Raw genomic sequence first — 26,515 nt, 5'->3', positions numbered from 1 at the left:
AGAAAAACATCAACTATTCCTGTCTATGTAGTGTGCAGTTTAGCAAGAGGGATAAGGGAAATGTATGGAATTAACACTTTGCATAAGCGTTTCCAAATTTAGAAAAACTGGGTACACTGTTTCTCAGCATCCTAGGAAGAGACCGTGGTTGGATAATATCCAAGCAATCAAGAGACAAATGGAGAGTTTGCTAAAAGATTTGGACAGAATTGACTGTGTAAATTATGACTTCAGGAATGCCCTAACAGAAGTTGTGAGTTACAGGAGGAGGCAAGAATAGTATTCTCATTTCTTACCCTTAATAGGATTTCAGGTTATTTGAGGAGTGGATAGACTTTAAAGTGTAAGGGTAAGTAAGTACTAATCAACTAAGGAGAAATAAAATGATGAGATTATAAATGACTTGGTTGAGAAGGTATGAAGAAGTAAAACTATACTATTATTTTTTTTATCATATTATTTTTACCTATTTTTCTATCTGTAGATAGAAGCCAGAAGAAAAAAGGGGGAAAATTTCATGACATTGGTCTGGACATTCATTGATTTTTTTTTCTTTTAATAAGAACTCAAACCCCAGTGAACAAAAGCCAAAACACATAAATGTGGTTATATCAAACTAACTAGCTTCTGTGTCACCAAGAAAACTATCAGAGTGAAGAGACAACCTGTGGAATGGGTAGAAAATATTTGTAAATCACAATCAGAGAAGGGGTTACTACTCAAAAAACATTTGGGGCTCAATTTTAAGAAAGCAAGTATCTTGAAAGGGATGAGAGATCTGGATAGATAGTTCTCAGAAGACACACAAGTGTCAAACAGGCATATGAAGATGCTGAGGATCATTAATCATCAAAGAAGTGCACATAAAAGCCACCAGGAAATAGTACCTCATACCCATTAAAATGGCAATTATCAAAAAGATGAAGGATGATGTGTTGGAGCAAATGAGGAGAAAATGGAACACTTGGACACTGCTGGTGGCAAGATAAATTATCATAGTGCTTATGGGAAATAGCATGGAGATTCCACAAAAAATTAAAGACAGAATTACCACTATGATGTGACATATCCACTAAAAAGAAATGAAATTAGGTTGAAGACACCAAGCAGCATGTCTCATTGTAACATGGTTCGCAATAGCCAAGATACCGAATCAGCTTGTGGATAAAGAAGATGTGGCAAATGATATACACAGAATTCCTATTTAAGGATTCAGCCCTAAAGAAGAGGGAAATCTTGTCTTTTGTCTTTTGTGACAATATTGATAAACGTGTAGGACCTTAAGGTTAAGTGGAATAAACCAGGTACAGAAAGACAAATGCTGTGACATCTCATTTAGAATCCAAGAAAGAAGTAGAGCAATGAATGGTAGTTACTTCTGAGTGGGTGGTTGGGTAGGCAGGGGACTTGAGTAGATGCTCTACTGAGATACAAAATTTTAGTTGTGGGCCCAGCATGTTGGCCCTGTTGCTAAATCCTTGCCTTGCACGCACAGGGATCCCACATGGATACCAGTTTGTGTCCTGGCTGCTTCACTTCCCATCCAGCTTCCTGCTTGTGGTCTGGGAAAGCAGTAAAGGATGACCCAAAGTCTTGCGATCCTGCACCCGTGTGGGAGACCTGGATGATGCTCCTGGCAACTGGTTTTGGATCAGGTCAGCTTTAACCATTGGGACCATTTGAGGAGTGAACCAGTGGATGGAAGGAAGATTATTCTCTCTGTAAATTTGCCTTTCCAATAAAAATAAATAAATCTTAAAAAAAACTGTGAGAATTAAGTTATAAGGCATTAACTCAAGACCTCTGTTGTGCAGCCAGGTGACTGGTTAGTAACAGATGCGTTCTTGAAAATTTAAGTGTTCTCATCATAGGAAAACATGTATTGAGAGGCAATGCAAATTTGATTAGCCTGGTTTATCCATTCCACAATGTATACACAATATTTCAAAATAACATCTATACAATAAAGATACAATATTTGTCAATTAAAAATATACCTTAAGAACAACTGATACAAAAAAAATGTTTTTAAATGATTGGAACTCTCAAGTGAGTAAAGGATATACAAGCAATTGAATTTTATGCAAAACCAGCCTGGTCATATTTGCATTAAAAATGAAAACCCAGGCTATCTCCTGTTAAAAAGAAAAATTTATCTTAAGCTGATTCAAAATAATCGAGATAAAAATATAGGCAGAAAGTTTCACATCTAGAATAACATTTGGAAAGGAAGCAGCAGCCATAACCTTACTGTTAGGTGGAATTGAATGAAAGAGAACTTTGTGACAACAATTTATAATTACTAATGAAAATTTAAAAACTACAAAGAATGACTGAGATTTTCTTCACAGAAACTAGGATATATGAAATGATGGAAATGTATTAATAAATAGTAACTTTAATGACAGAGCAAGTGAATAAAAGATAAAAGATTTAAAAGATTCAAGTATAAAAATCTGACTCATGCATGTAACATGCCATACTTAATAATGGAAACTAATTTTTTTCAGGTTCTAGAAACATAAGATAGTTATTTCTCTGTTTACCTATTTCATCTTTGTTTACCTGCCTGAATCATGAGAGGGAAGAGAACCTGTCTCTCTTGTTGACTCTGTCTCTCCAGGAACTAAATGAGGTGACCAGTAAAGAGTTTTGAACGAATAGAACAGATAATTAACAAAAGTAAAACAGAGAAGACTACAAGTTTTCATTTATAAAAAACCACAGTTTTAACAAGTTATTTCTGATTAAATAACAGAATACCATTTTGCCTATCAAATTGGCAACTCTTTCTTAGAAACTGACATGTTCTAAATACTTCACTTTATGTGTAAATGTACACCTAGATGATGGTCACCTTTGCAAAATGTCAAGTAGAAGATAAGCTGTCTCCAGTTCTTCTAGTTCCTAGTCCCCTCATGCAAACATCCTAGGCAAGCCATGTCCTGTGTGTCATGTCACAGCCAACTTTGTCTTTATTTCAGTGAGTGGCATGTCCTCTTGATAGACCCACAGGAGAGGTCCCCTTCTCCTGAATTTGACCTCCAGGGACTCTGCTTAGCTGTTCTTGCCCGTCTCTGCCTCACACTGCTATTGTCTCCTAGGGAATACTTCCCTAAGGCTGCCATTATCGCTTGTTGAGAAGGGAACTTGCTGCATGGAACTCAGAATACATTTTCATGTAGCAATAAAGGTCTGTGTTCCCTGCTGAAACATCCATTATATCTCACAAAAATCTGAATTTTAGAAGCATACAACTGAGAAGACCCATAGAGTTTACCTGGTTAAATCTCCTACTTCTGCCTGTAGCATTCTGATTGAGTCTGTTCACATATCCAGCATTAGAAGAATCTAAAACAGTGGAAGACAAACCCTTAATGCTAGTAGTAAAAACAAAAATTTCAGGAAAAAAGGATTTCGAAGTTTCTGTATCCAAATAAGGACACCATGCTCACTACTCTTGGAAGTCAAACCATGCCTTTATAGTCATTATCATTACTGGCAGTAATGGTAAGAATGAATCACATGTCCTTCAGAATGACAACTTGAGGGGCTGGAATGCTGACACAATAGGTTAGGCTGCTACTTTTAACACTGGCATCCCTTATCAGAGTGGCTTTTCAAGTCCCAACTACTCTACTTCTCATCCAGCTTCCTGCTAATGCACCTGGGAGGGCAGTAGAAGATGTGTGGTCTGCTACACAAATGGAAGACCCAAAGGGAGTTCATGGCTCCTGGCCATGGTCCAGCCCTGTTGCAGCTATTGGTTAAATGAACCAGGAGATGGAAGATCTCTCCTTCTCTCTCCTTTCTGTGCTTTTATTTAAAAAAAAATTTAAAGGATGCCATTTGAGTCCATGTGCATAATGAGAGGAGTCCATATCCCAACTCTCAGCTGCATAAGAATCATGACAAATCCACGTATCAGGTTAAACTCTCACATCCACATTGTTGTTGTATGTTGCTGTGGACTATGGTTATTTGAAGTAAAGGCTGAATAAAGACCTTTAGTTAATAATGAGTTGATCATGTGCACCTTCATAGTAAGACAGTAATAACAGAAAGAAAAAGATGTAAATGCCCAGGATGAAGAGATGGAGGGCACATGGAAAGCCATGCCATTTTGGAAAGCAAGTAAACATGTAATAACAGGCCTGAGAACACTGGATTATAAGCTGGCCATTGGATCACTTAAAGATCGACCTAACATCTCTCACACAGCTCAGGAACTGATTAAAATTGTTTATTCTGGAACTAACTATGGAGATCGGGCTAGTGAAAAGATTGATGGAAAGTCAGTCTAAGAGCTTTGTTGGAATCTCAGAGTCTTGTCCCAGTTTTGGCATATGGCAGGTGATTCATTCTCAGAGGATAAGGTGCAGGATCTCTTGACTGAGGGCACCAGGTGTAGGTGAAGGAAGAGGTCTGCATTAAAAGTATGAGACTAGAATCAGAAACATGTTCGTGTCAAGTGCTGAGGTCCCCAACCTCATTTCCTTCCCTGTCCCCCGGACTGTGGCAAGGAGGGCTGACAGCAGTAGAAGCATCTTCTCTAGAGAATTTAAAATACATAGCAGCAAAAAGTTAAAGACTCTGACATTGAGAGCCAGCCAAAGAAATGATCTGTTTAAATTAGCTTGCAATATGGTTCTGAGTCAATATTTCCCATCAAGTCCATCCATGAGCACAGAGCCAGACATTTAGTACCTTGCCCTTAAACATAAATAGACCAAACAGCTAAGGATCATAATGCGATATGGAAAAATAGAAGCCAGAATAAACATTAAACAATGCAAAAGAAGCAAGAGACCATACTGAATAACTACATAGTTGCTGTGTTGGATCAAAGTAGATTTCCTAATATGAATGCAAATTAAATGTTTCAGATATAGTTTAAAATTTGTTTTTCTGCACTGATGATAAAATAGACTGCATGGGTGAGACAGCTGAAAACAACAGAAACGGTAAGATAAATACTCATGTTTAAAGAACATTCATGATTACTTGATCCACAAAAGAGTTAAATGAATCAAACACCAGCTCCCATGATACAAATCCTGATTTTAGGGAAAAGGCATTCTGTCTTTTTTTTTTAAATTATTTATTATTTAACTTCATTAATTACATTGTATTATGTGACACAGTTACATAGATACTTGGGTTCTCCCCACCCCTCCCCAAGCCCTCCCACCATGGTGGATTCCTCCACCTTGTTGCATAACCACAGCTCAAGTTCAGTTGAGATTACCCCATTGCAAGCGTATACCAAACATAGAGTCCAACATCTTATTGTCCAGTCAAGTTCAACGGCTTCTTAGGTATACCCTCTCTGGTCTGAAGACAGAGCCAGCAGAGTATCATCCCAGTCAATTGACAGCTCCAACATACCATCAGCAAAAATTTACATCATTATGGATTTAATTGACATAGTAATGAGTAACCAATATGTTAAAAGTAAATGCGAGTTCCCAGCCACCTTCTGTGACCACCTCACCTATACTTCAATTTTAGTTTATACACAACATGTAGCATTCAAAACATAACATGTTATACATAACATCATATCATCTTAAATTAAGGCAAACATGTGTTATTTAACCTTTTGGGATTGGCTCATTTCCCTTAGCATTATGGTTTCCAGTTGGGCCCATTTGGCCACAAAGAACTGCATTTTGTTTTTTTTAATAGCTGAGTAGTATTCCATGGAGTAGATGAACCATAGCTTTCTTATCCAATCCTCTGTTGATGGGCATTTTGGTTGCTTCCATGTTTTTGCAATTACTGATTGTGCTGCTATGAGCATAGGAGTGCATGTTGGTTTCTCATAAAACAATTGTTCTGGATATATTCCTAGGAGTGCTATTGCTGGATCATACGGTATATTGAATTTGAATTGTTTGAATATTCTCCATACTGATTTCCATAGAGGCTGTACCAGCCTGCAGCCCCACCAGCAGTGGAGTAGGGATCCCTTTTCCCCGCAACCTCGCCAACAAGTGTTGTTGGTGCTTTTATTCATGTGGGCCAGTCTTACTGGCGTTAGGTGGTACCTCATTGATGTTTTAATTTGGATTTCCCTTATTGCCAGGGAACTTGAGCATTTTTTCATATGTTTATTTGCCATTTGGGTTTGTTCCTTTGTGAAGTGTTTGCCCATTTCCCGTGCCCATTTCTTGAGTGGCTTGTTTGTTTTGACATTTTGGTTGTTTTGTAGCTCTTTGAATATTCTGGATCAGATCTAAATGGATAACAGATCTAAACCTACATCCAGAAACCTTCAAACTTTTGGAAGAAAATGTTGAAAACACACTGGAACACTTAGGGGTAGGCCCTCACTTCCTAAAAAAGACTCCAAATGCAGTAGAAATCGAGACCAAAATAAACAATTGGGACCTCATCAAACTAAGAAGCTTCTGTACAGCTAGAGAAACAATCAACAAAGTAAAAAGGCAACCCACAGAATGGGAGAAGATCTTCGCACACGACATAGGTGATAGAGGGCTGATCTCCAGAATATACAAAGGCATTCTGTCTTTAGCCACCAAATAAACATTTGCCCATAGTAAATTTTTTGGAAAAATTTTTTATCAAGTTCCTTCTGTTCCTATTTTTCCTGAGTTTTTTCTATGAAAATTATCTAGTTTTATCAAATACTTTTTCTGTGTTTATTGGTATGATCATGTGATTGCTTCCTATAGTCTGGTAGATTACATTGATTTTTGAACGTTATATCAGTCTTTCCTCTCTGGAGTAAATCACACTTAATCATGATGTATAATTGTTTTTCTATATTACTAATTCAATTTGCTAATATTTTATTAAAATATTTACACACACACACACACACACATATATATATATGTATATATGAGGTTTTAGCCTGTGGGTTTTCTCTGTTTTGTCATATGTAGTATTATTTTAATGAAATGAATTGAAAAGTGTTCTCTCCTGCTTTCTTGAAGCGATAAGGTAGTTTATTTTCATTATTCTTTAAATTTTTGTTAGAATTTTGTAGTGAAAACATTCAGGTCTGGAGATTTCTTGGTAATTTAAAAATTATAAATGTTCTCACAGCTTGATAGCTATTCAGACAGTTTTGAGTGAGTTGTAGCAACTTGTGCTTTTCAACAACTTGCTCCATTTGACTACGTTTTCGGGTCATGTCTGTGTGAGTTGCACACTCACGTGCATGTCTGCAGGTGATTTTTTTCTTTCCCTTTTTCTTTGGCAATCTTGTAAAGATTTGTAGAGATTTGTCAATTTTGTTGATTTATTTTTCTTTAAGAGCCAGGTCTTTGTTTCATCGATTTCCCTTAGTTGTTCTGCTTTCCATACCACTGAGTTCTCTGTTCTTCATTATTTCCTTCCTTCTGCTTCCTTTCCTTCCCACCTTCCAGTTCTTGAGACAACAGATAGCTGATTTAAGATTTTTCTTTTTTCCTAGTCTAGGCATTTAGTGCCAGAAATGTCATTGTTAGCACTGTGTTAACCTGAGGTTATTACCTTTCAGCCCAGGTTTGTAAGCCCATGGTGCGCTAGGCCTCCTCTGAGTGATTGCCTTGTTCCTCCCTTGTAGGGCTACCACAGGTCTGCTCTGCTGCTGCGTTGCTGGCCGTCTCTGGTGTTCTTGGCTTATTGAAGTTTCTTCCTTCATGTTCACATGACGTGTTGGTGTGCATGTCTATTTCCCTATTTCTCCCTTTTATAAGGATACCAGTCATATCGAATTAGGGGTCCACCGTTCCAACCAATATGACTTCATTTTAGCTAATTACATCTGTATGACCCCATTCCCACATAGAGTCACATTCTATGATATTAGGGATTTAAGACATCAACACATGAATTTTGAGGGAGTCACAATTCCATTCATAAAGATGTGGTCAAAACAAAACCCAGGAAACTCAGTGTCATGTTGTTTCTGGGTCCTGCTGGCTCTAGCCAGTCTGCCTTCTTTTCATCTTTCAGTCATCTTGTGTTTCATCTTTAAGTCCAAAGCAAGAAAACTTTAACTAATATTACCTGAGAGAATGTGGCCCAAAATGTAGTTGGGACGTGTAACAGTACCAGTGTCACGTGCCCCCTGCTGTGGTTCAGCTCATTTGTGCCGCGTCTTTATATGTGGCTGCATTCACCTGGGCAGCCACCCGCTGTCCATCCTGACCATCTCCTTAGTTTTCAGTGCCCACTGCAAAGGAAAGATTCAGGATCTTGTGTTAAAAATTATTTAGATGATCCAGACAGCACTGTGTAGCAGTGGACCAGGCGTGCATCCTCTGAGCACAGCGTGTGACTTCATTGTCTCACATCCAGGCAACATGTCCTGCCTGGCCTTGTGCTTAGTGTGAATTCCTCTTGCTCCTGCAAAACTCTGCTCAGACAGGACTCTCTCTGGTGTCCTTCTGTGTGTGAAGATTTCCATCCCCCCAGTTGCCCTCTCCAAGCTGTGTTGGGTCTCTTCCTTTGAACTTCCGTAAAACTGTGCACAGGCTTCTTCTTTTTTTAAAAAAATATTTTATTTATTTTTCATTACAAAGTCAGATATACAGAAAGGAGGAGAGACAGAGAGGAAGATCTTCTGTCCGATCATTCACTCCCCAAGTGAGCCGCAACGGCTGGTGCTGTGCAGATCTGGAGCCAGGAGCCAGGAACTTCCTCCAGGTCTCCCACGCGGGTGCAGGGTCCCAAAGCATTGGGCCATCCTCAACTGCTTTCCCAGGCCACAAGCAGGGAGCTGGATGGGAAGTGGAGCTGCTGGGATTAGAACTGGCACCCATAAGGGATCCCGGTGCGTTCGAGGTGAGGACTTTAGCCGCTAGGCCACGCCGCCGGGCCCTGTGCACAGGCTTCTACTCATGTTTTTAAAATGATCTGTTTAGGAGTCTAACACTCATCTGAGAGTTTCTTGAGAGCAGGATCAGTCTCTAACCTTCAAAATCTATCTCCACAAGACTTGTAATGGTAAATAAATGCTTTTTTGATTTTATTACTGAACTGCATGAAGGAAAGAGCAAACCAGTTAGGCAAGCCTGCTCCAATATCACCAGTCCCATCTGCCAGGCAGTTTGTAGAAAACGGCAACATGACGTGAGAAAGAAGAGCAAGGGCTGACTGCTATCTTGAGTTCACAAACTGCTGGTGCTGGAGACCGAGGTCAAACTCTACGGTCAACAATCTGCAAGTGGGCTAAATTCTGAGAGCAAGGGCGAGGCCTGTGGGTAAGGGTCCACAGTCGGGCAATAGTGCAAGGCCACAGGACTGTGTGCTTGAAGATGTCCTTGAGCCAGTTACATGCTGACTTCTGTAAATGGGTCACACTGCCGCTTCCTGATCATCAGACACTGGCTGCTCAACATCAGTATGGGATGTAGCTATCAACATGTGTGCCACAACAGTTCCTGTAATTTGATTCCCCATACATTTCAATAAAAGATTGATGCAGGGCCTGGCACGGTAGCCCAGTGGCTAACATCTCCACCTTGCATGCGCCGGGATCCCAACTTTATATCTGACTTTCCAATGACAATAAAACAAATCTTAAAAAAAAATTGAGGAGCAAGCCTTCTAGGTTGGCCTCCTTCCTCAGAGAAGGGGGCTTCCCTCTGGCTGCCCGTTTTTGTAACTTTATCTTGTGTCTGTCTCTTTCCTTATTTTCTCAAATGCATGTTGCCCCCTCTCCAACCCTGCTTGTGCCACTGTGGGTGGTGGTATCCTCCAGCCCATCTCTTTCACATGGAAATGCTGCTATGAAGTGTAAAGCCGGATAATGCAAAACAATCTTTCAAATTTACGTAAAACTTATTTCTGGATGTCTGTATTCCCAGGTTTACTGTCCCCTAGTGTCTGGGCTGCTGTGTGGCCCTGGGTAGGTTCTCCGTGAATGTCTGTAGAATGAATGATGATGAGTCAGGTAGCAGGCATGCGGGTCTCTGTTTACTTCTCTCCTTTTGCGTTCATCGCTTTTCCAGCCCATTTTATAGGAGCTGAAAAAATGAGCTTCTGGGTTGATTTCCTTCCTACCCCAGACTTTTTATATATGATGTTCTCATACCTGGTTTTTACCTGGTGATTTTCTAATTTATTTACATCTTGGCTACTATTCTAGACTGTACTTTCCAATATTTGTTATATGTTTCTGTATAGCTAAAGTTTTGTTCTCCCCCCGAATTTGAGTGCCTTATACATACAGCATAGTCTCTTTAAGGAAATGTTGCATTTCTGTTTAAAATGAAGCTATTATGTTTGGCCATTAAGACCTACATTTTTTTTCAATATTAAAGATAAAGGTTGAGCTATGGATGTTGGATTTCCAAGCCTATATACTGTTATTGACTTATGCCATTGTTGTTTACAGGGTTTTTTTGTGTGTGTATATGTATGTATGTATGTGTATATATGTGTGTGTATGTAAATATTTATATACATTCACAAAGAAAATTATGTATTTATTCTCTCCAAGACTCTTGAATTCAAGACCAAGTTAAGCTGTCACTTGGAAATGTCAACATCCCTTCTCAGAATCCAGGCACCTCTGTGCTTCTAATCCAGTTTCCCGCCAATGCATATTAGGAGGTGACAAATGACAGCTTAAGTCAGTGAATCCCTGCTACTCTCATGGGAGTCATAGATGAAGTAGCAGGCTTCTGGTCTCACCTGGGCTTAGCCTTGGCTGCTGCAGGCATTTGAGGAGTCAAACAGTGGGTAGAAGATTCATTTCCCCATCTCTCTTACTCACTCTTGCCTCTTCTCCCTCCCTCTCCCTTCCTGTTCTCATTGTCTGTGTCATGCAATCTTAAGGTAAACACAAATAATTAAATAAACTACTTTTAAAAATTCTTGAATAGGGCCCGGCATGGTAGCCTAGCAGCAGCAAGTCCTCACCTTGCATCCACTGGGATCCCATTGGCCGCCAGTTCTAATCCTGACAGCCCCGCTTCCCATCCAGCTCCCTGCTTGTGGCCTGGGAAGGCAGTCGAGGATGGCCCAAGGTTTGGGACCCTACACCTGCATGGGAGACCTGGAAGAGACTCCTGGCTCCTGGCTTTAGATTGGTATAGTTCTGGTCGTTGCGGTCACTTGGGGAATGAATCAACGAACAGAAGATCTTCCTCTCTGTCTCTCCTTCTCTCAGTATATCTGACTTTCCAATCAAAATAAAATAAGTCTTTAAAAAAATTCTTGAATGAAATGCTTGCTGACACAATAAAATCTTTGGTTATATCCTAAACTTTATATGTTAAAAAAGATTTATTTTTTATTTGAAAGGCAGATTCTTTTAATTATTTTTATTATTTCCCATGGTATGGTATAGGGATTCTGTGCTCCATTTCCCCTTCTTCCCTCCTCATAAAATAGTTCCTCCTCCCAACTATTTTCCCTCATATTATTACAATTGTATAGTTTTTTTTTTTTTAGCAGCAGTTGGAATTCCAACATAATGGTATTTAAGTGTATCATGGCATTGTAAGTGTAAGCAATGGTAGAAAATCTAGTATCATGTTGTTGAGGTCTCATTGGGAAGCCTCCTTTCAGTCAGGAGTAGAGCTGCATATTGTAATGTATCTTCACTTCCTGGTATGCTAGTCTTCATTATACAGTTCATTTATGAGAATGTGTATATATATATATATTTACCTGTGTATCTATTTTGTATATTGCATGAAGGCTGCCTTATATCAGAGAGAATATATCATATTTGTCCTTTTGGGATTGGCTGATTTCACTGAGCATAATGGTCTCTAGTTGAGACCATTTTGCTGCAAATGGTAAATTGCATTGTTTTTAATGGCTGAGTAAGTATTCCATAGAGTAAATCTGTCATGGTTTCTTTATCCAGTTCTCTTCCAATGGGCATCTGGGTTATTTCCATGGTTTTGCTATTGTGGATGTGCTGTTGTAAGTATAGGGTTATAGGTCACTTTCTCATATGCAGGTTTCACTTACTTTGGATATATTCCCAGAAGTGGAATAACTGGGTCATATGGTAGATCCATTTTCAGTTGTCTGAGTACCTTCCGTACTGACTTCCATAGTGGCTGCACTAGCCTACAAAACCACCAACAGTGGAGGAAGCTACCTTTCTCCCCACTTCCACACCAGCAGGTGTTGTTAGTAGATTTCTGTATATAGGCCAGTCTCACTGGAGTAAGGTAGCATCAGTGTGGTTGCTTTGTGTTTCCCTAATAGTTAGGGAACCTGAGCATTTTTCATATGTCTACTAGCCATTTGAATTTGTTCTTTTGAAAAATGTCTGCTCATTTCCTTCACCTATTTCTTAACTGGGTTGTTTGTCTTGCTTTTGTTGAGTTTCTGAAGCTCTTTGTAAATACTGGATATTAGTCCCCACCTATTGTGTAGCATACAAAGATTTCTCCCATTCTGTTGGTTGCTTCTTTGCTTTGTTGATCATTTCCTTTGCTATACAGGAACTTCTTGCTTGATGGAGTCCCATCTGTTTATTTTGGCTCTGACTGCCTGTGCTTTTGGTGACTTCACTAAAAAGTCTTTACCAATGTCTGTATTCTTGTAGAGTGCTTGAAAGGTGTATTTTATAGAGAGAAGGAGGGAGCAATTGATCTTTTTCCCACTGGTTCATACCCCAGATGGCTGCAACAGCCAGAACTGAGCCATTCTAAAGCTCTCTAGAAGCCAGGACCTTCTTTTAGCCTTCCACATGGGTGCAGGAACCCAAGGATTTTAGCCATATTTTGCTGCTTTCCCAGGCTATAAGCAGGCAGCTGTACAAGAAGTGGAGCAAGCAGGACATGAACTGGCGCCCATGTGGAATACCAGCACTGCATGCTGAGTCTTAGCGTACTATGCCATGGAGCAGGCCCCTGAATATAACTTTCAATATAGCAAATACTATGTTAGAAACCTAAAGATTGGGCCCGGCGGCATGGCCTAGTGGCTAAAGTCCTCGCCTTGAATGCCCCGGGATCCCATCTGGGTGCCAGTTCTAATCCCGGCAGCTCCACTTCCCATCCAGCTCCCTGCTTGTGTCCTGGGAAAGCAGTTGAGGATGGCCCCAAGATTTGGGACCCTGCACCCACGTGGGAGACCCGGAAGAGGTTCCAGGTTCCCGGCTTTGGATCTGCACAGCACCGGCCGTTGCACTCACTTGGGGAGTGAATGATCAGACAGAAGATCTTCCTCTCTGTTTCTCCTCCTTTCTGCATATCTGACTTTGTAATAAAATAAATAAATCTCAAAAAAAAACACACCAAAAGATTGTTTAATTTGATCACTCTTAATTTTTTTTAAAGATTTATGTATTTTTATTGGAAAGGCAGATTTACAGAGAGAAGGAGATACAGACAGAAAGATCTTTCATCCACTGGTTTACTCCCCAAGTGGCTGCAACAGCTGGGGCTGAGCTGATCCAAAGCCAGGAGTTCTTCTGGGTCTCCCACATGGATGCAGGGTCCCAAGACTTTGGGCCTCACTTGACTGCTTTCTCAGGCCACAGGCAGGGAGCTGGATGGGAAGCAGAGCTGCTGGGATTAGAGCTGGTGCCCATATGGGATCCCAGCGGATGCAAGGCGAGGACTTGCTGCTGCGCTGGGCCCCCGATCACTCTTAATTTTATCCATTGAGATAAACTGGGAATGATGAAAGAAATGTTTAGAATTATAAAAGGTTTGAGCTATTCAGTACTGATTTTTAAAGAATTTTCTTTTTAATTTGAATGACAAAGAGACAGAAAAACAGAGATCTATCCTTTGGCTCACACCTCAAATGTCCTTAATAGCCAGAGCTTGGCTTGAGTGAAGCCGGGAGCCTGGGATTCAAGTCAAGTCCCCAATATGAGTGGCTGGCACATATAATACAGGATGCATCCCATGCTGCTTGCCAGGATGTACACTGGTAGATAGCTGGATCAGAGGCAGCAGAGCCAGGACCCGAATCAGGTAATCTGCTATGGGATGTCTGTGCCTCAAATGACAGCTCAGCAGCTATACCTATGTGTGTTCTGTTGATTTTCATAAGACTTTCTGTAAGTTTATGAAAAGGAGGATTTTCAAAGCTGTAAACTTCTTGCTTTCGTAAATGAGCAAAAATGCCAAAAGAAGTTACCATAAGTGGGAAAAATTATAGCTTAGAGCTTTTCTGTTTTATCATTTTATTGGGTAAAGTATCGTAATGGAGAGAGATCTATTGTATATACTTAACACAAAGTCTATTTTTTGTAGGCCCTTTGGATCCGTTATATAAAATATTTTGTAGGTAGCAGGTATGGCTTCAATATTTGCTTTTTCCAAAATTTGTATGTTGAAATTAGGCTGTTGGTTCTCCAGGGACTTGTTGATGCTCATGTGCCATGTGAAGGCATAGCCAGAAGTGCCTGCCATCAATGAGAACTTGGCACTGACCAGACACCAGATCTGTTGGCACCCAGATCCTGGACTTCCCAGCTTCTAGATGTGAACAATACATTTCTGTAATTATGTAATTTTTGTTACATAAAATAGTGTTTTGTAAGAGCCTTGTGATGGAACTAACACAGCAGGTCTTCATACCCCAAAAAAGACATACTGACCAAATCACTGAGCTTCATTGTTTATTATGAGTGAAGCACACAGAGCCAAATGAGTTGTTATCCAAGATGGGTTCCTCCTTCCTGGGCAAAACAACAGTATTCAGAGTCAGACACCGAAGCTCTTCTTATCTAGAGAGGTCAGAGTCAAAACAAGAGTGGTTCTTTCCAAGCTCAAGTCCTTGAGCATGTTGTTCCTTGTTCCTTGGCAGGCAAGGAAGAATGTGTGTCAGTTGCATTGAGGTGTAGCTTCTATTACTGAGTGCATATCTGGGGGCGTTCTATCTGTGAACTTGGTACTGGGACTCCTGGAGCAGTTATCTCAATGGAGTTTTCCAGTGAGGAGAATCTGGCCTGTGGGTAGAAGCAGGCTTTGATTTTGGTAGTGTCTGCTAAGGTTTATGTGTTGGAAAGCTCCAAAGCATCAACACTGGGAGGTGGGGCCTAATAACAAGTGAATAAGCCATGAGAGTCTTGCCCTCATGAACCTGGAGTAAAGTCATCCTCACAGGCATCTTATCTTTTCTTTTAAAAAACAACCATGGGGACCTGTGCAGTGGTATAGTATGCTAGTCCTCCATCTGCAGTGCTGGGATCCCCCTATTGGCTCTGGCTCATGTCCTGGCTGCTTCACTTCCCATCCAGCTTCCTGCCTGTGGTGTGGGAAAGCAGTGGAGGATGGCTCAAAGCCTCGATACCCTTGCGCCCATGTGGGAGACCGGGAAGAAGCTCCTGGTTCCCGGCTTCAGATCAGCTCAGCTCTAGCCATGTGGCCAAATGGGAAAAGTCAGCTAGCAAATGGAAGATCTGTCTCTCTCTCCTCTCTGTAAAATCTGCCCTTCAGATACAAATAAAGAAACCTTAAAGAAATAAGATAAAAAGCCCTAGGTCTGAGGCTGTCATTATGGTATAGCAAGTTAAGGCACTGCATGGGATACCTCCATACATCTCCGAAGGGAGTGTCTGGGATTGAGTGCTGCCCGTGTGTTTCTGATGCAGGTTCCTGCTAATGTGCCTTGCGGGTAGCAATGATGACTCAAGTACTTGGTTCCCTGCCACTCACCGGGAGACCCCAATGGAGGTCTGGGCTTCTGGTATCTGCCTAGCCCAGCCCTGGCTGTTGTGGCCATTTGGGAAGTGAATCAGTTAGATGGAAGATCTATCTTGCTCTCTCTTTTTCTCAGTTTCTCTGCCTTTTATATAAAACAGTGTGATGACCTGGTGGAAATGTAGACTTTGGAGCCTGACAGGCCATTTTCTAGATATTTGAACAGGGAATTTTATCCTTCAGTTTATTTCTCTGTTATTTTTAACTACCACATATTAATTGTACCTATCCATGTACTATAATGTGGTATTTTAATATAGACATATAATACGTATCTGTCAGGTCAGGGTAATTGGCATATCTGTCATCTCAGATTTCACTTCTTTGTGCTAGAGACCCTCAAAATCTATACTAGCTATTTTTTCTTTTATAACTTTTTATTTATTTGAAAGGCAGAGAGGTGGAGGAAAGAGAGAGAGAGAGAGGGAAGGAGAGGGGAAAAAAACCAGAGAGAAAGATTGAGAGAGATCTCCCATCTTCTGATTTTACTCTGCAAATTTATAACACTGGGACAGCCCTGGTCAAAATCATACTCAGGAACTCCATCTGGGTCTCCCACGTGGATGACAGAGAGCCAAGTACTTGTACTGCAATGTGAACTTCTCAAGGTTGGCATTAGCAAGAGGCTAGAATTGGAAGTGGAGCCAGGACTGAAACCTCTCTCTGATATGTGATCCAGGTATCCCAAGTAACCTCTTAATCAAACACACAGTCCTGTTTTAATTGTTTTGGAATAGTAAATTAGTTGTTGTCAACTATAATTATCTCATTGTGCTAGAGAACATTAGAGGTCATTCCTCCTATCAACTGCACCCCATACCCATTAGCAACCCTCTCTCCATCCCCATGCTACTCCTTTGTCTCCCCCTGCCCTTTTTTCAAGTTTTGGTAATCACCATTCTATTTCTTTGAGATCAGCTTTGGCTTCTACATGTGAGAATATTTCAGTCTCTTATGTCTTGAAGTGAAATGGGTCAAATTTTTACCTTTAGGAATTATTATGAAGATTAGATTGAGTTAAAGATTCAACTAGGCGTGGTAGACTAGTAGCTATGTCCTTATCTTGCATGTGCCGGAATCCCATATGGGCACCGCTTCTAATCCCGGCAGCCTCACTTCCCATCCAGCTTCCTGCTTGTGGTCTGGGAAAGCAGTCTTGGATGGCTAAAACCTTGGGACCCTGCACCCACATGGGAGGCCCAGAAGAGGCTCCAGATTCCTGGCTTTGGATCAGCACAGCTCCAGCCATTGTAGCCACTGGGGAAGAAAGATCTTCCTCTCTGTCTCTCCTCCTCTCTGCCTTTCCAAATAAATAAATAAATAAATAAATAAATCTTAAAAAAAAGATTCAACTCACTGACACTGACTCCAGAAGAAATATAAAATTTAAATAGACTGATAACAAGGACTACTATTAATAATTTAAAAACTTCCACAAAGAAAAGGTCCTGATAGCTTTACTTGTGAATTGTATCAGCATTTAAAGCAACAATGCTTTGTAAATGCTTGTAGAACTAAGAAGGGAAGGGAGACCATCCAAATTCATCCTACTAGCCAAGAATTTTTCCCATGCCAGCACTAAAGACATGACAAAAAAAACTATAGATCAATGTAAATATAAACACAGCAATTATCAAGGAAATGTTACAGTAAAAATAATAATGTCAAAATTAGATAGGATTTATCTGTGGTACAACACTGGTTTATCATTTTAAATATAGTAGATATACATATATATTATGTATATATTGATACACTATATGGAATAGTGTATTGAATATAGTGTATCAGTAAAGAACAAGAACTATGTGACCATCTCAGCAGAAACAGGAAAATATCTGAGAAATCTGATTTCCTGTCCTAAGAATTCTCATCAAACTAGGAAACTTCCTCAACCTGATGAAAAACAGCTACAGCAAACGTGTAAGTGCACCATACTCAATGGAAAGCTTTCTCTTAGGATTAGGCACAAGGCAAATGTGTCTGCATTTAAGACTGTATTATTGCCAGCTAGTGCACTCTGGTGAGAACAATAAATAAAATACACCAGGATGGAAAAAAATGTACAAACTTGTCTTTATTTAATGACAACACAGTTTTCTATATAGACAATTCCATGTAAAGAATTACTAGAGTAGATGAGCCCAGCAAGGTCACAGCAGACTTTAAGATCAGTATGTGAAGATCTGTTGTATTGTATTCCATTGTGTACTAGCAGTGAGCCATCCACTAATGAGATTAAGAAAAAGATTCCTGGAGAGTGGTGTTTGATTTGGTGGTTAAGACACTGCTAGTGATGACTGAATGCCGCATTAGCGTGGCATGGTCAAAGTCCCAGGTCTGCTGCCAATCCCAGCTTTCCTTGAGTGAGCACCTTAGAAGGTAGCAGGTGTGACCTTCCCACATGGAAGGACTGGACTGAGCTGCTGGTCCTGGCTCTGGCTCTGCTCAGCCCTGGCCATTGCTGGCATCTGACAAGTGAACCAACAGGTGGGAGCACCCCCTCTCTGTCTCTCTAAAATAAGTAAAAACAGCACATTTTTTAAAGTTGTAAAAAAATTTTTTTTATTGCTGGTATTTTTAGTAGCATAAGCTAGAATGCAATACTTAGGAAGAACTCTAATAATCATAAGGGTCACCCAGCAAAAAAAAAGAAAAAAAAAAACAACTAGAGGATTTCTAAGATAAATTAAATAAATAAGTGGAGTTCTATTTCATGTTCGCAAATTGAAAGGCTCAATATTATGAAGATGAAAAGTCACCCCAGCCTGAAAGAAATGTTTTATGAAATGTTTTATGAAATGTCATAAAAATCTCAGAAGGCATTTTTGAAAAAAATTCACAACCTGATAGCCTGATCCTAAAACTTAGATAGAAATGCTAAGAACCAAAAACTAACTAAAATTATCTCAAAAGTTGGAGGATTTACATGTTCAATATTAAAACTACAAAACTTTAATAATCAAGACTAGTATAAATAATCACACATAGATCAATGGAATAAAATTAAGAACCCGTAAATAAACTTTTATAGTCAATTGATTTTCAACAAGGTGCTAAGACAATTCAATGGGGGAAAATCTTTTCAACAAAGAGTCTGGGATAATTAAATAGCCACACATAAAGAGCTAAATCTCGACCATATACCTTACAAAATGTTAACTAAAATGAACCATAGACCTAATAAGGCCTAAACCAAGAAAATTTTAGAAAAAAAGCATAGAATAAAAATGTCGTCGGGTATATCCACAATCCAAAAGAAAAAAAAAATTATGATTTACTTCGTTAAGTGTTTATATACTTCAAAAGATTTCATATAAAAAAGTTATATGTCCAAAGAAAATATATGCAAATCATATCTCTGCTAAGGACTTTTATTCAAAATATATACAGACATTTTATAATTCAGTAACAGAAATAATTATGTAGTAGGAAGAAAATTTGAATACACATTTATATATGTGCATGACCAATAAGCACACAAACAAGTTCCAGGTCGTTCGTCATTGAAGAAATATAAACAACAACCCAAGTGATATATCACTTACTCTAAATTGAAATGGCTATAACTAATAAAACAGATAGTACCAAGTATAGGGGAGGAGATGAAGAACCCGGAACCCTTGTACATTGCTCGTGGGAATATAAAATGTGTACCCATTTTGGAAAAGAGTTTCACATGTTTATTTTCAAAGTTAAATATAACATGTTACTCCAGGAAAACTACTCAGTAGAAAGAACACATGTTCACCTAGGACTTGTATGTCAGTTTCCATAACAGTTTCATTCATAATCCAAACTTTAGAGTAGCAACAATTCAAGTGACCATCAACTGGTGAAGTGAATAAATGAAATGTTTGTTTATAAACAGAAACATAAATGAGGGATTTCAGAAAACAAGAAAATACTGATCCTACAACAGTGAACCACAAAACCACGCTAAGTGAAAGAAAGCAAGTGCAAAAAATAAAATCTCACATATGAATTCATTTGTATGAAATATTCAGGTACATTTTTAGAAACACAAAGTCCTTCAGCAGCTGCCTGGAGCATGACTGCAAATAGGCTGGAGGGATCTTTTTAGGGAGTGATGGAAATGTTCAGAAATTGGGTTGTGGTAGTTGTAACATAACTGAAAATTTTAAAAATCAATGAGTAACACTCTTGAAATGGGTGCATTTTATGGCATGTAAATTGTTTATTAATTAAGCATGAATAATGAATGAGGTTAGTGTATATGAGTAGTGACTGCACTATGGTTTTTAAAGAATGACACTGTATTTCTTTGAGATGTAAACTGTCTTACGCTCAGGGCTGAGGCCGGGAGGGCCAGGATGGTGGTGCTAGCTGCCAGCCAGCACTGAGCACTTGGCGTGGTCCGGCACTGCACTGACCACTTTACCTCCCTTGTCTTCGCCAAAATTCTCTGACGCGAGTTGTGTTAGTGGACCTGTTCCACACAGCAGGAAATGGAAGCTTTGCTAAGCTCACAGAGCGAAAACATGGGCTGCAATAGACTTAACCTATTTTGATGTGCTGAAAACCGTTAAAAGACCTGAAAATTTCAAGTCTGGTCCTGGGGTTAGCTAAGTAGCACTGGGCGTTTCCTCAGTTCTGCACTAGGTCCTGAAGCTTGCTCTGCTTGAAATCTTGCTATATTGGCTTTTGTAGCATGGAGGAGGTTATAATCATTATCCATAATAAGATTTCTGTAGGAAAATATACTTCGCTAAAGCAAGCACATCTGCCTCTCCATTAGTTTCTTCCACAACATCTGGATAATGGATCCTGGAATCTCTTTGACCTATGATTGGCAAGGCAGTGAGAAAGTGAACTGTGGGTGGGCCTCACAACATGCTTTTAATACTCAGCTAGAGCTTCTGCTTTATATATATACATATATATATACATATATATATATGTGTGTGTATGTATTTTTTTTTGGCATTTGTGCATTGTGGTTGGTCAGCTATTTTATTCTTTTTTTCTTTTAAAGATTTATTTATTCTTATTATAAAGTCAGATATACAAAGAGGAGAGACAGAGAGGAAGATCCTCCGTCCGATGATTCACTCCCCAAGTGAGTGCAAAGGCCGGTACTGCACCGATCCAAAGCCGGGAACCAGGAACCTCTTCCGGGTCTCCCACACGGGTGCAGGGTCCCAAATCTTGGGGCCGTCCTCAACTGCTTTCCCAGGACACAAGCAGGGAGCTGGATGGGAAGTGGAGCTGCCGGGATTAGAATTGGCACCCAGATGGGATCCCGGGGCGTTCAAGGCTAGGACTTTAGCCGCTAGGCCACCACGCCGGGCCCTGCTTTATATTTTGATTATATGTATGTGCTGGAGTTCAGCATATGATTTCTTTGGAGTACCAATTCATACTGTTAAGCCAAAGTGTCAAAAACTACTATTTTAAGAAAGCTGGTATTAAATGGAATGCTAAATCAATGATTTAAAAGATGTTTGCTTATGGACTTGAATAATCTATAGGGGCAAATTCACCATTTGCTCTTTTGATTCTGGTAAGTTCTAAGGCATAGTGACCTGGATATTTACTTCACCAAAGAGTTTTTGATCATGCTTTTATCTTGAAGAGAATAAAACGATATTTCCATTTAGGGCATCATAAAGGTATGCATGCTTCAATTTTTTTTGTTTGTGTTTGCATTAGGAATAAAAAGAATTTATGGAATGCTGTTTTCTTAACCATACTTTTCCTTACATATTCTATACACTGATAAGTATTTTCTTCAGTCTAGAAATTGCTACATAGCCTCACATTTTCCTCTCTGGGGCTTTTGTGGGCACACCAAAGGCTGTTTATCCCCTTCTGATGCCTTCTTGTCAGTGGCTTGCCAGGAAGGGACACACACAGCAGGGAGTAAGGAAAGCTGCAGGCAGGCTAGAAAGCCATGGGTGTCCTCTCTGATTCTCCTGCTCACCGTGATTCTGAGTCCATTTCTTAGCAGCTCTGATTCCCAGGAGTGATAGAGCCTGGCCTTGCTGACGTTATGGGCTTGTTTTAAGCGTCAACGAATAATGCTAGGTGAAGCTGTTATGGACTGAATGTTTGTGTTCCCTCCAAAGTCCTATGTCGAGAGCTTAACCCTTCACATATGGTAATAGAAGATAGGGTTTAACAGGTCATGGGAATATTCTTGAACGGGACTAGTTGGTGTTCTAGTTGGTGTTCTCGCGGGAAGTGACATGGGAGATGATTTTTATCTTCCTGCCCCATGAGCATACACTGAGAAGGTGACTGCTCACTAACCAGGAAGTGGGTCAAAGCAGACAGTGGAGTCAGCTGGCACACTGGTCTTAGACTTGTCACCCTCTGGAACTGAGAGAAATGGACACTTGTTTTGTGTTTTTATTCTAGTAGCCCAAACCGAAAACAAGACTTTTTACAAAACATCAAGAACTACATAAGTACAGTGGCTTTGTCACAATGAAAAATGTTCTGCATTTGTCGCATGAAAATGCCACTTGTTATCCAAAGACATTTTGACTTATCTTTCAGTATGTTGAGATTATTTCTTTAAAGAGAAATAGAAAACAATATAAGCTAGGAATCTGAGCATTTCATTGTTTCTCTTTTCTCTCTCAGGACATGGATATCTATGCCATTTTTGAAGGAAGGATATTGGATTGTAATTCTCATCTTTTTTTTATATAAAAAGATTTATTGACTTGAAAGGCAGAATGACAGAGAAAGATGAAAAAGACAAAAAGAGATATATCCCCTGTCCACTGACTCACTTCCCAAATGCTTGTAATAATCAGGGCTAGGTTAGGCTAAAACTGGGAATTCCAACTGCATCTCCCACAAAAATGGGAGGAAACCAAGTGCTTGGGCCATCATCCACTGCCGCCCACTTAGCCGGAAGCTGGATCTGATGTGTGGACTAGCAAGGACTCAGTCAGGTACTCTGTTATAGAATGCAGGCATCCCAGAGATTTAACCCACTGAACCCCAACCTGCTCCCTCGTTCTTGTATATGTTTCACTTTCATTTTATTCTTCACCATCATGCTATTCCTGGTTTATAGATATTTGGCATTTATATTTTAAATCCATTGCAGCTTATGTCCCTTTATTGTACCAGAAACAGAGGTAATTATCAAGGAGAATGTTGCAATACAGTAATGTTTTACATTTTGTCTTGTTCATGTGCATGAAATAGTACCAAGAAGAAAAGCAAAAAATCTTTGGCACATATACTTGAAGTTCGTAATTTCACATTTCATATATTTTATTGTATTAAAATAGAGAGACATTACATAGATGAATGTAAAAACAGCAAAGCTGTATTTCCCCCCCCCCCCTCCAAATTTGGGATGTTTACATAGCTCAAAACACTTCATTTTTTATGTTTAAAAATTGACAAACTTTCCAACCAAATAGGACTGAGTTGCACTTGATCGGCCTGTATGGAATAAGGGACTTCCCTTTCTCTGATTTTTCCCTTTCTCTGATTTTGCATTGCTGCAGAGGAAATGGGTTTTTGGCATGCATGATTCTAGTGGGGAAAATTGCATATCTAATTCCAAAATATTCCTTAGGCTGGAAAAACCTCTTTTGGAGTAGTCATGTTTATTGTACAGTAGTAACTCTGCAGCAAAAACAATTTAGTTTGTTAATGTAGAAATACAAATAGCTTTTGAACAAAACACTATTTTGTAGATACTTCGCAGAAATTATTTACTTGGGAAAACAAAAAATAATTCAGTTTCATGAATCAGCTTTGTAAATATTTTGTCAGAGCTTTTTTTTTTCCTTGGGGTGGCGGAAGCAAATAAAAAAACTTTAAAAGCTCATATGTGTCTATTTTGTTTCAGCTTGGTGTATTTATTAAGAGTAAATTCTGTATGTCTTTGCAGTTCATCAATATGTGTATTGAGAAGTTTCTCAAGTTCTTTTGCTCGCTTTTCTTCTTCCAGAAGGAAATGCTGTGCAGCCAAAGAAGCTGGGAAGGACATATCTGGGGGAGACTAAACAGAGAAGGAAAAGTGAGATGAGGAACACAGAGCCCTTTTAGATCTCCCGTCTCTAGGCTGCATCCCTAACACACTGTCAAACGCTGCCACTCTCAAGGAAATTATGCATTTCGAGCTGAACTCCTACAGTATCGTCTAACAAAATCCTCAAGGAAGACATCATAGCACCATTACATTAAAAATCCTAGAAATGAATATTATAATATCCAGATGCAATTACAGGCATAATGTAATTACCACAAAACCTGCCTCAAACATGCTCTATGAATTTGCAAAGCCAGTGCTTCTCATCTGAAAACAGGCAATTCCCCAAAATTAGAAATTACAATAGAACTGGATAAGAAAGGCGTGCATAGAAATGGACAGTTAGGGATTGGCTTAAGATAAGGGCTAATTGGTGCTTGGAGTTTGTAAGGTGAGAATGGTTGGTTATGTGATCTCACAGGGATGAAGTGCCACAGTGGAGTGTGCTATGATGTGGGAATGTTGCTTATTTGCCTATGATAGCCTGGAAAGTCCATCCTTCATGGTGATGTGGAAAAACTAACTATTTGCTGAGTGCTTGTGTGCAAAAAACAGACACCCGTGGCTAAGGGACAAATGATAATATTAGATTAATTTTGTTGTTGGGAAATGGTTTTTTATAAGGTAGGAGAAATTAATACTTTGTCCAGTTATTGTTACATTCCTTGTATTCTTCTTTCTGTTTTGTTTTGTTAAAAATAGTTGGACTTGGTGGACTGTTCAAAGATCCAACAATCTGTGTGGGTGAACCTTGTTACAAGGGGATTTGAGTCACTAGCCTGGCTTCTAACAAAACTAAGAATCGTGACATATGATACTAGAGTACTATTAATTTATCTGAGTTGTAGCTACTGTGCTGGATGTAATATCTTTACTAGAGTAGCTTCATCACAACTGTGAATTCATGATATCCAGCTATTGACATGACAGACGCATTGCTTTAATGTTCAGTATAAAGCTCAGAAATAGCAGTCACATGGGAAGGACAACAGTACACATCAATTGTTTCACTGCAACATTATCTTAATGGTGCTATCACAATAAATTCTGAAGGGGCCTGGAACATCTGGAAGCTTCAAGGACTATCACATAGAACATCATATATTGATGTGCTAACATCATGTTACTAAGATCTGATGAATAAGAAATGGCAACTTTATCATAGGCTTGGGAAGAAGCACGTACTCCAGAGGGTGGAAAGTAAACCCACAAAGGATTCAGGAATTTGACACACTGTGTCTGGTACACAGAGGCATGGGTCATGTCAGGACATACTAAGTGTAGCAGGAATTCATGCACTTTGAAAATACTCCATTCTTGATTAGAGTAATATGATTAGTAATAGAGGCTGCTCTTGTTTATTTGAATAAGGAAGGGCTTTAGAGTAGGTTCAGGATAGGGCAAAAGAACTTCTTTTATTTGGGTCAAATGACTTGGCAGATCCAAATATTAGAAGAATCACTGATAGAGAAGGCCTTGAGGAGCCAGTGAAGTCTGACTGGGAAGGTTGTGTTGCAGATCCTGAAGATTTTGGAGCACGGTCATGCCATCTGGCAAAGCAGCTTTGTCTTGCTGTTGGGTCCTGGTAGAGGCAGACCATTGGGGCAAGCAGCCAGTCACCCCAGGGGATGATCTTCCTGGGCCCAAGTAGCATGATTTCCCTTTCACCAAGGGCAGTCCAGCCACTTTTGCATGCCTGATGTGCTTGTAACAGAAACTATCAGGAAGTGAGGAGAATGCTGCTACCTAATGGAGGCCGTGAGCAAGGTGCCTGGTGCTCAGATGATCCATAAAGCTGTCCTTTGGTCTTTTTGGCCCAATTCTTGCTATAAACGGCAAACCTAGAAGCCAATCCTGATAAGGCTATGGTATCCAGGGGTTTGCCCCACAAAAGCAGCCACCTGACCAGCAGAAGTGCTGGCTGAAGGGGAAAGGACTTGATGGGTGGTGAGGGGATGGATGACAGGCATGATTTTAGGCCCCAGGGATCAATCACATGTCATCATCAATGCTTTTCTTGTAAGTTCTCCTGGAAATTGAGTCGGTGCCTGAGTGCTAACAGGGGGGTCTGAATGGAGCAAGAGGTGGAGTGCAGTGAAGGAGCTCGTACCCTACCAGGACTCTCCTCAGCAGGCTGGGGTTCCTGCCCCTTGCTGCCGTGGGGCCAGCCACTACCAGCCCATGGCAACCTCCTTCTCTGAACTGGAGCCTCCTGCTGCTCCTGGGCAGCTGCAGGCCCCTCTCTGCCCATTCTCCCATTGTCAGTGGTAATGACTGATTGATAATGGGACTCAAAACTCCAGACTTTTTGCCTCCAGAGGGTCCCAATCCTGTGGTGTGATTTGCACGCCCCATTCCCTGGCAGCATAAGCTAAACTCATATCCAGCTGAGATCACATCCTTGCTTAGCTTTCTTCCCCTCCCCTAGCCTGCTTCCTTCCCTTTTCTTCTCCTGAGGATGCTCTCGAAACAAATTGCTTTCACAAGAATCCCCACGTCCCATTCTAGGAAATCTAACCTCAGGCAGACAACTTCCAGATTCTGCCTTGAGTGACTGGGGGATACTGATGCCATTTACTGAGAAAGGAAAAGTGGTTTTTAAAAAGACATTGAGGAAAGGTGTTATTTATTTCTGCACCCTCCCCACTCCTAGATTCTAGTACCTATTCTGGGCTAGAGTGTTTTCAGTACATTTGTTTTGAATAATGTGAGGTTTCAGTGTCATGAAACTTGAGAAGACGGAGAAGATAAGTCTGGGGATGGATATTTTGCCTAGTGGTTAATTTGTCGGATAAGACATTCATATCCAAGGTGGTAGTCCTTGGGTTTGAGTTCCAGCTCCCGATTG

The 26,515-nt window shown here is 40.1% G+C and overlaps 1 protein-coding gene across 8 annotated transcripts in view; it reads right to left on the bottom strand.

Moving 5' to 3' along the window:
* Positions 1 to 26,515, bottom strand: part of DEUP1 (deuterosome assembly protein 1) — a 121,328-nt gene that overhangs the window by 2,814 nt on the left and 91,999 nt on the right. For 3 of the 8 annotated variants that reach the window (XM_058663725.1, XM_058663724.1, XM_004585177.4), the window contains one exon: positions 23,121 to 23,637. The exons of 1 other annotated variant lie outside the window; for it this stretch is intronic. In XM_058663725.1, the coding sequence (XP_058519708.1) occupies positions 23,461 to 23,637 (177 nt within the window). In that variant the 3' untranslated portion in view covers positions 23,121 to 23,460. Of the gene's footprint in view, positions 1 to 3,280; positions 3,352 to 23,119; positions 23,638 to 26,225; positions 26,245 to 26,515 lie in introns of those variants that run through there. 4 more of the 8 variants (XM_058663728.1, XM_058663727.1, XM_012926959.3 and 1 more) reach the window with 4 other exon arrangements.

The sequence above is a fragment of the Ochotona princeps genome, chromosome 4, assembly GCF_030435755.1.
Source record: "Ochotona princeps isolate mOchPri1 chromosome 4, mOchPri1.hap1, whole genome shotgun sequence".
Classification (NCBI taxonomy): domain Eukaryota; kingdom Metazoa; phylum Chordata; class Mammalia; order Lagomorpha; family Ochotonidae; genus Ochotona; species Ochotona princeps.
This window is presented reverse-complemented; position numbering and strand designations above follow the sequence as displayed.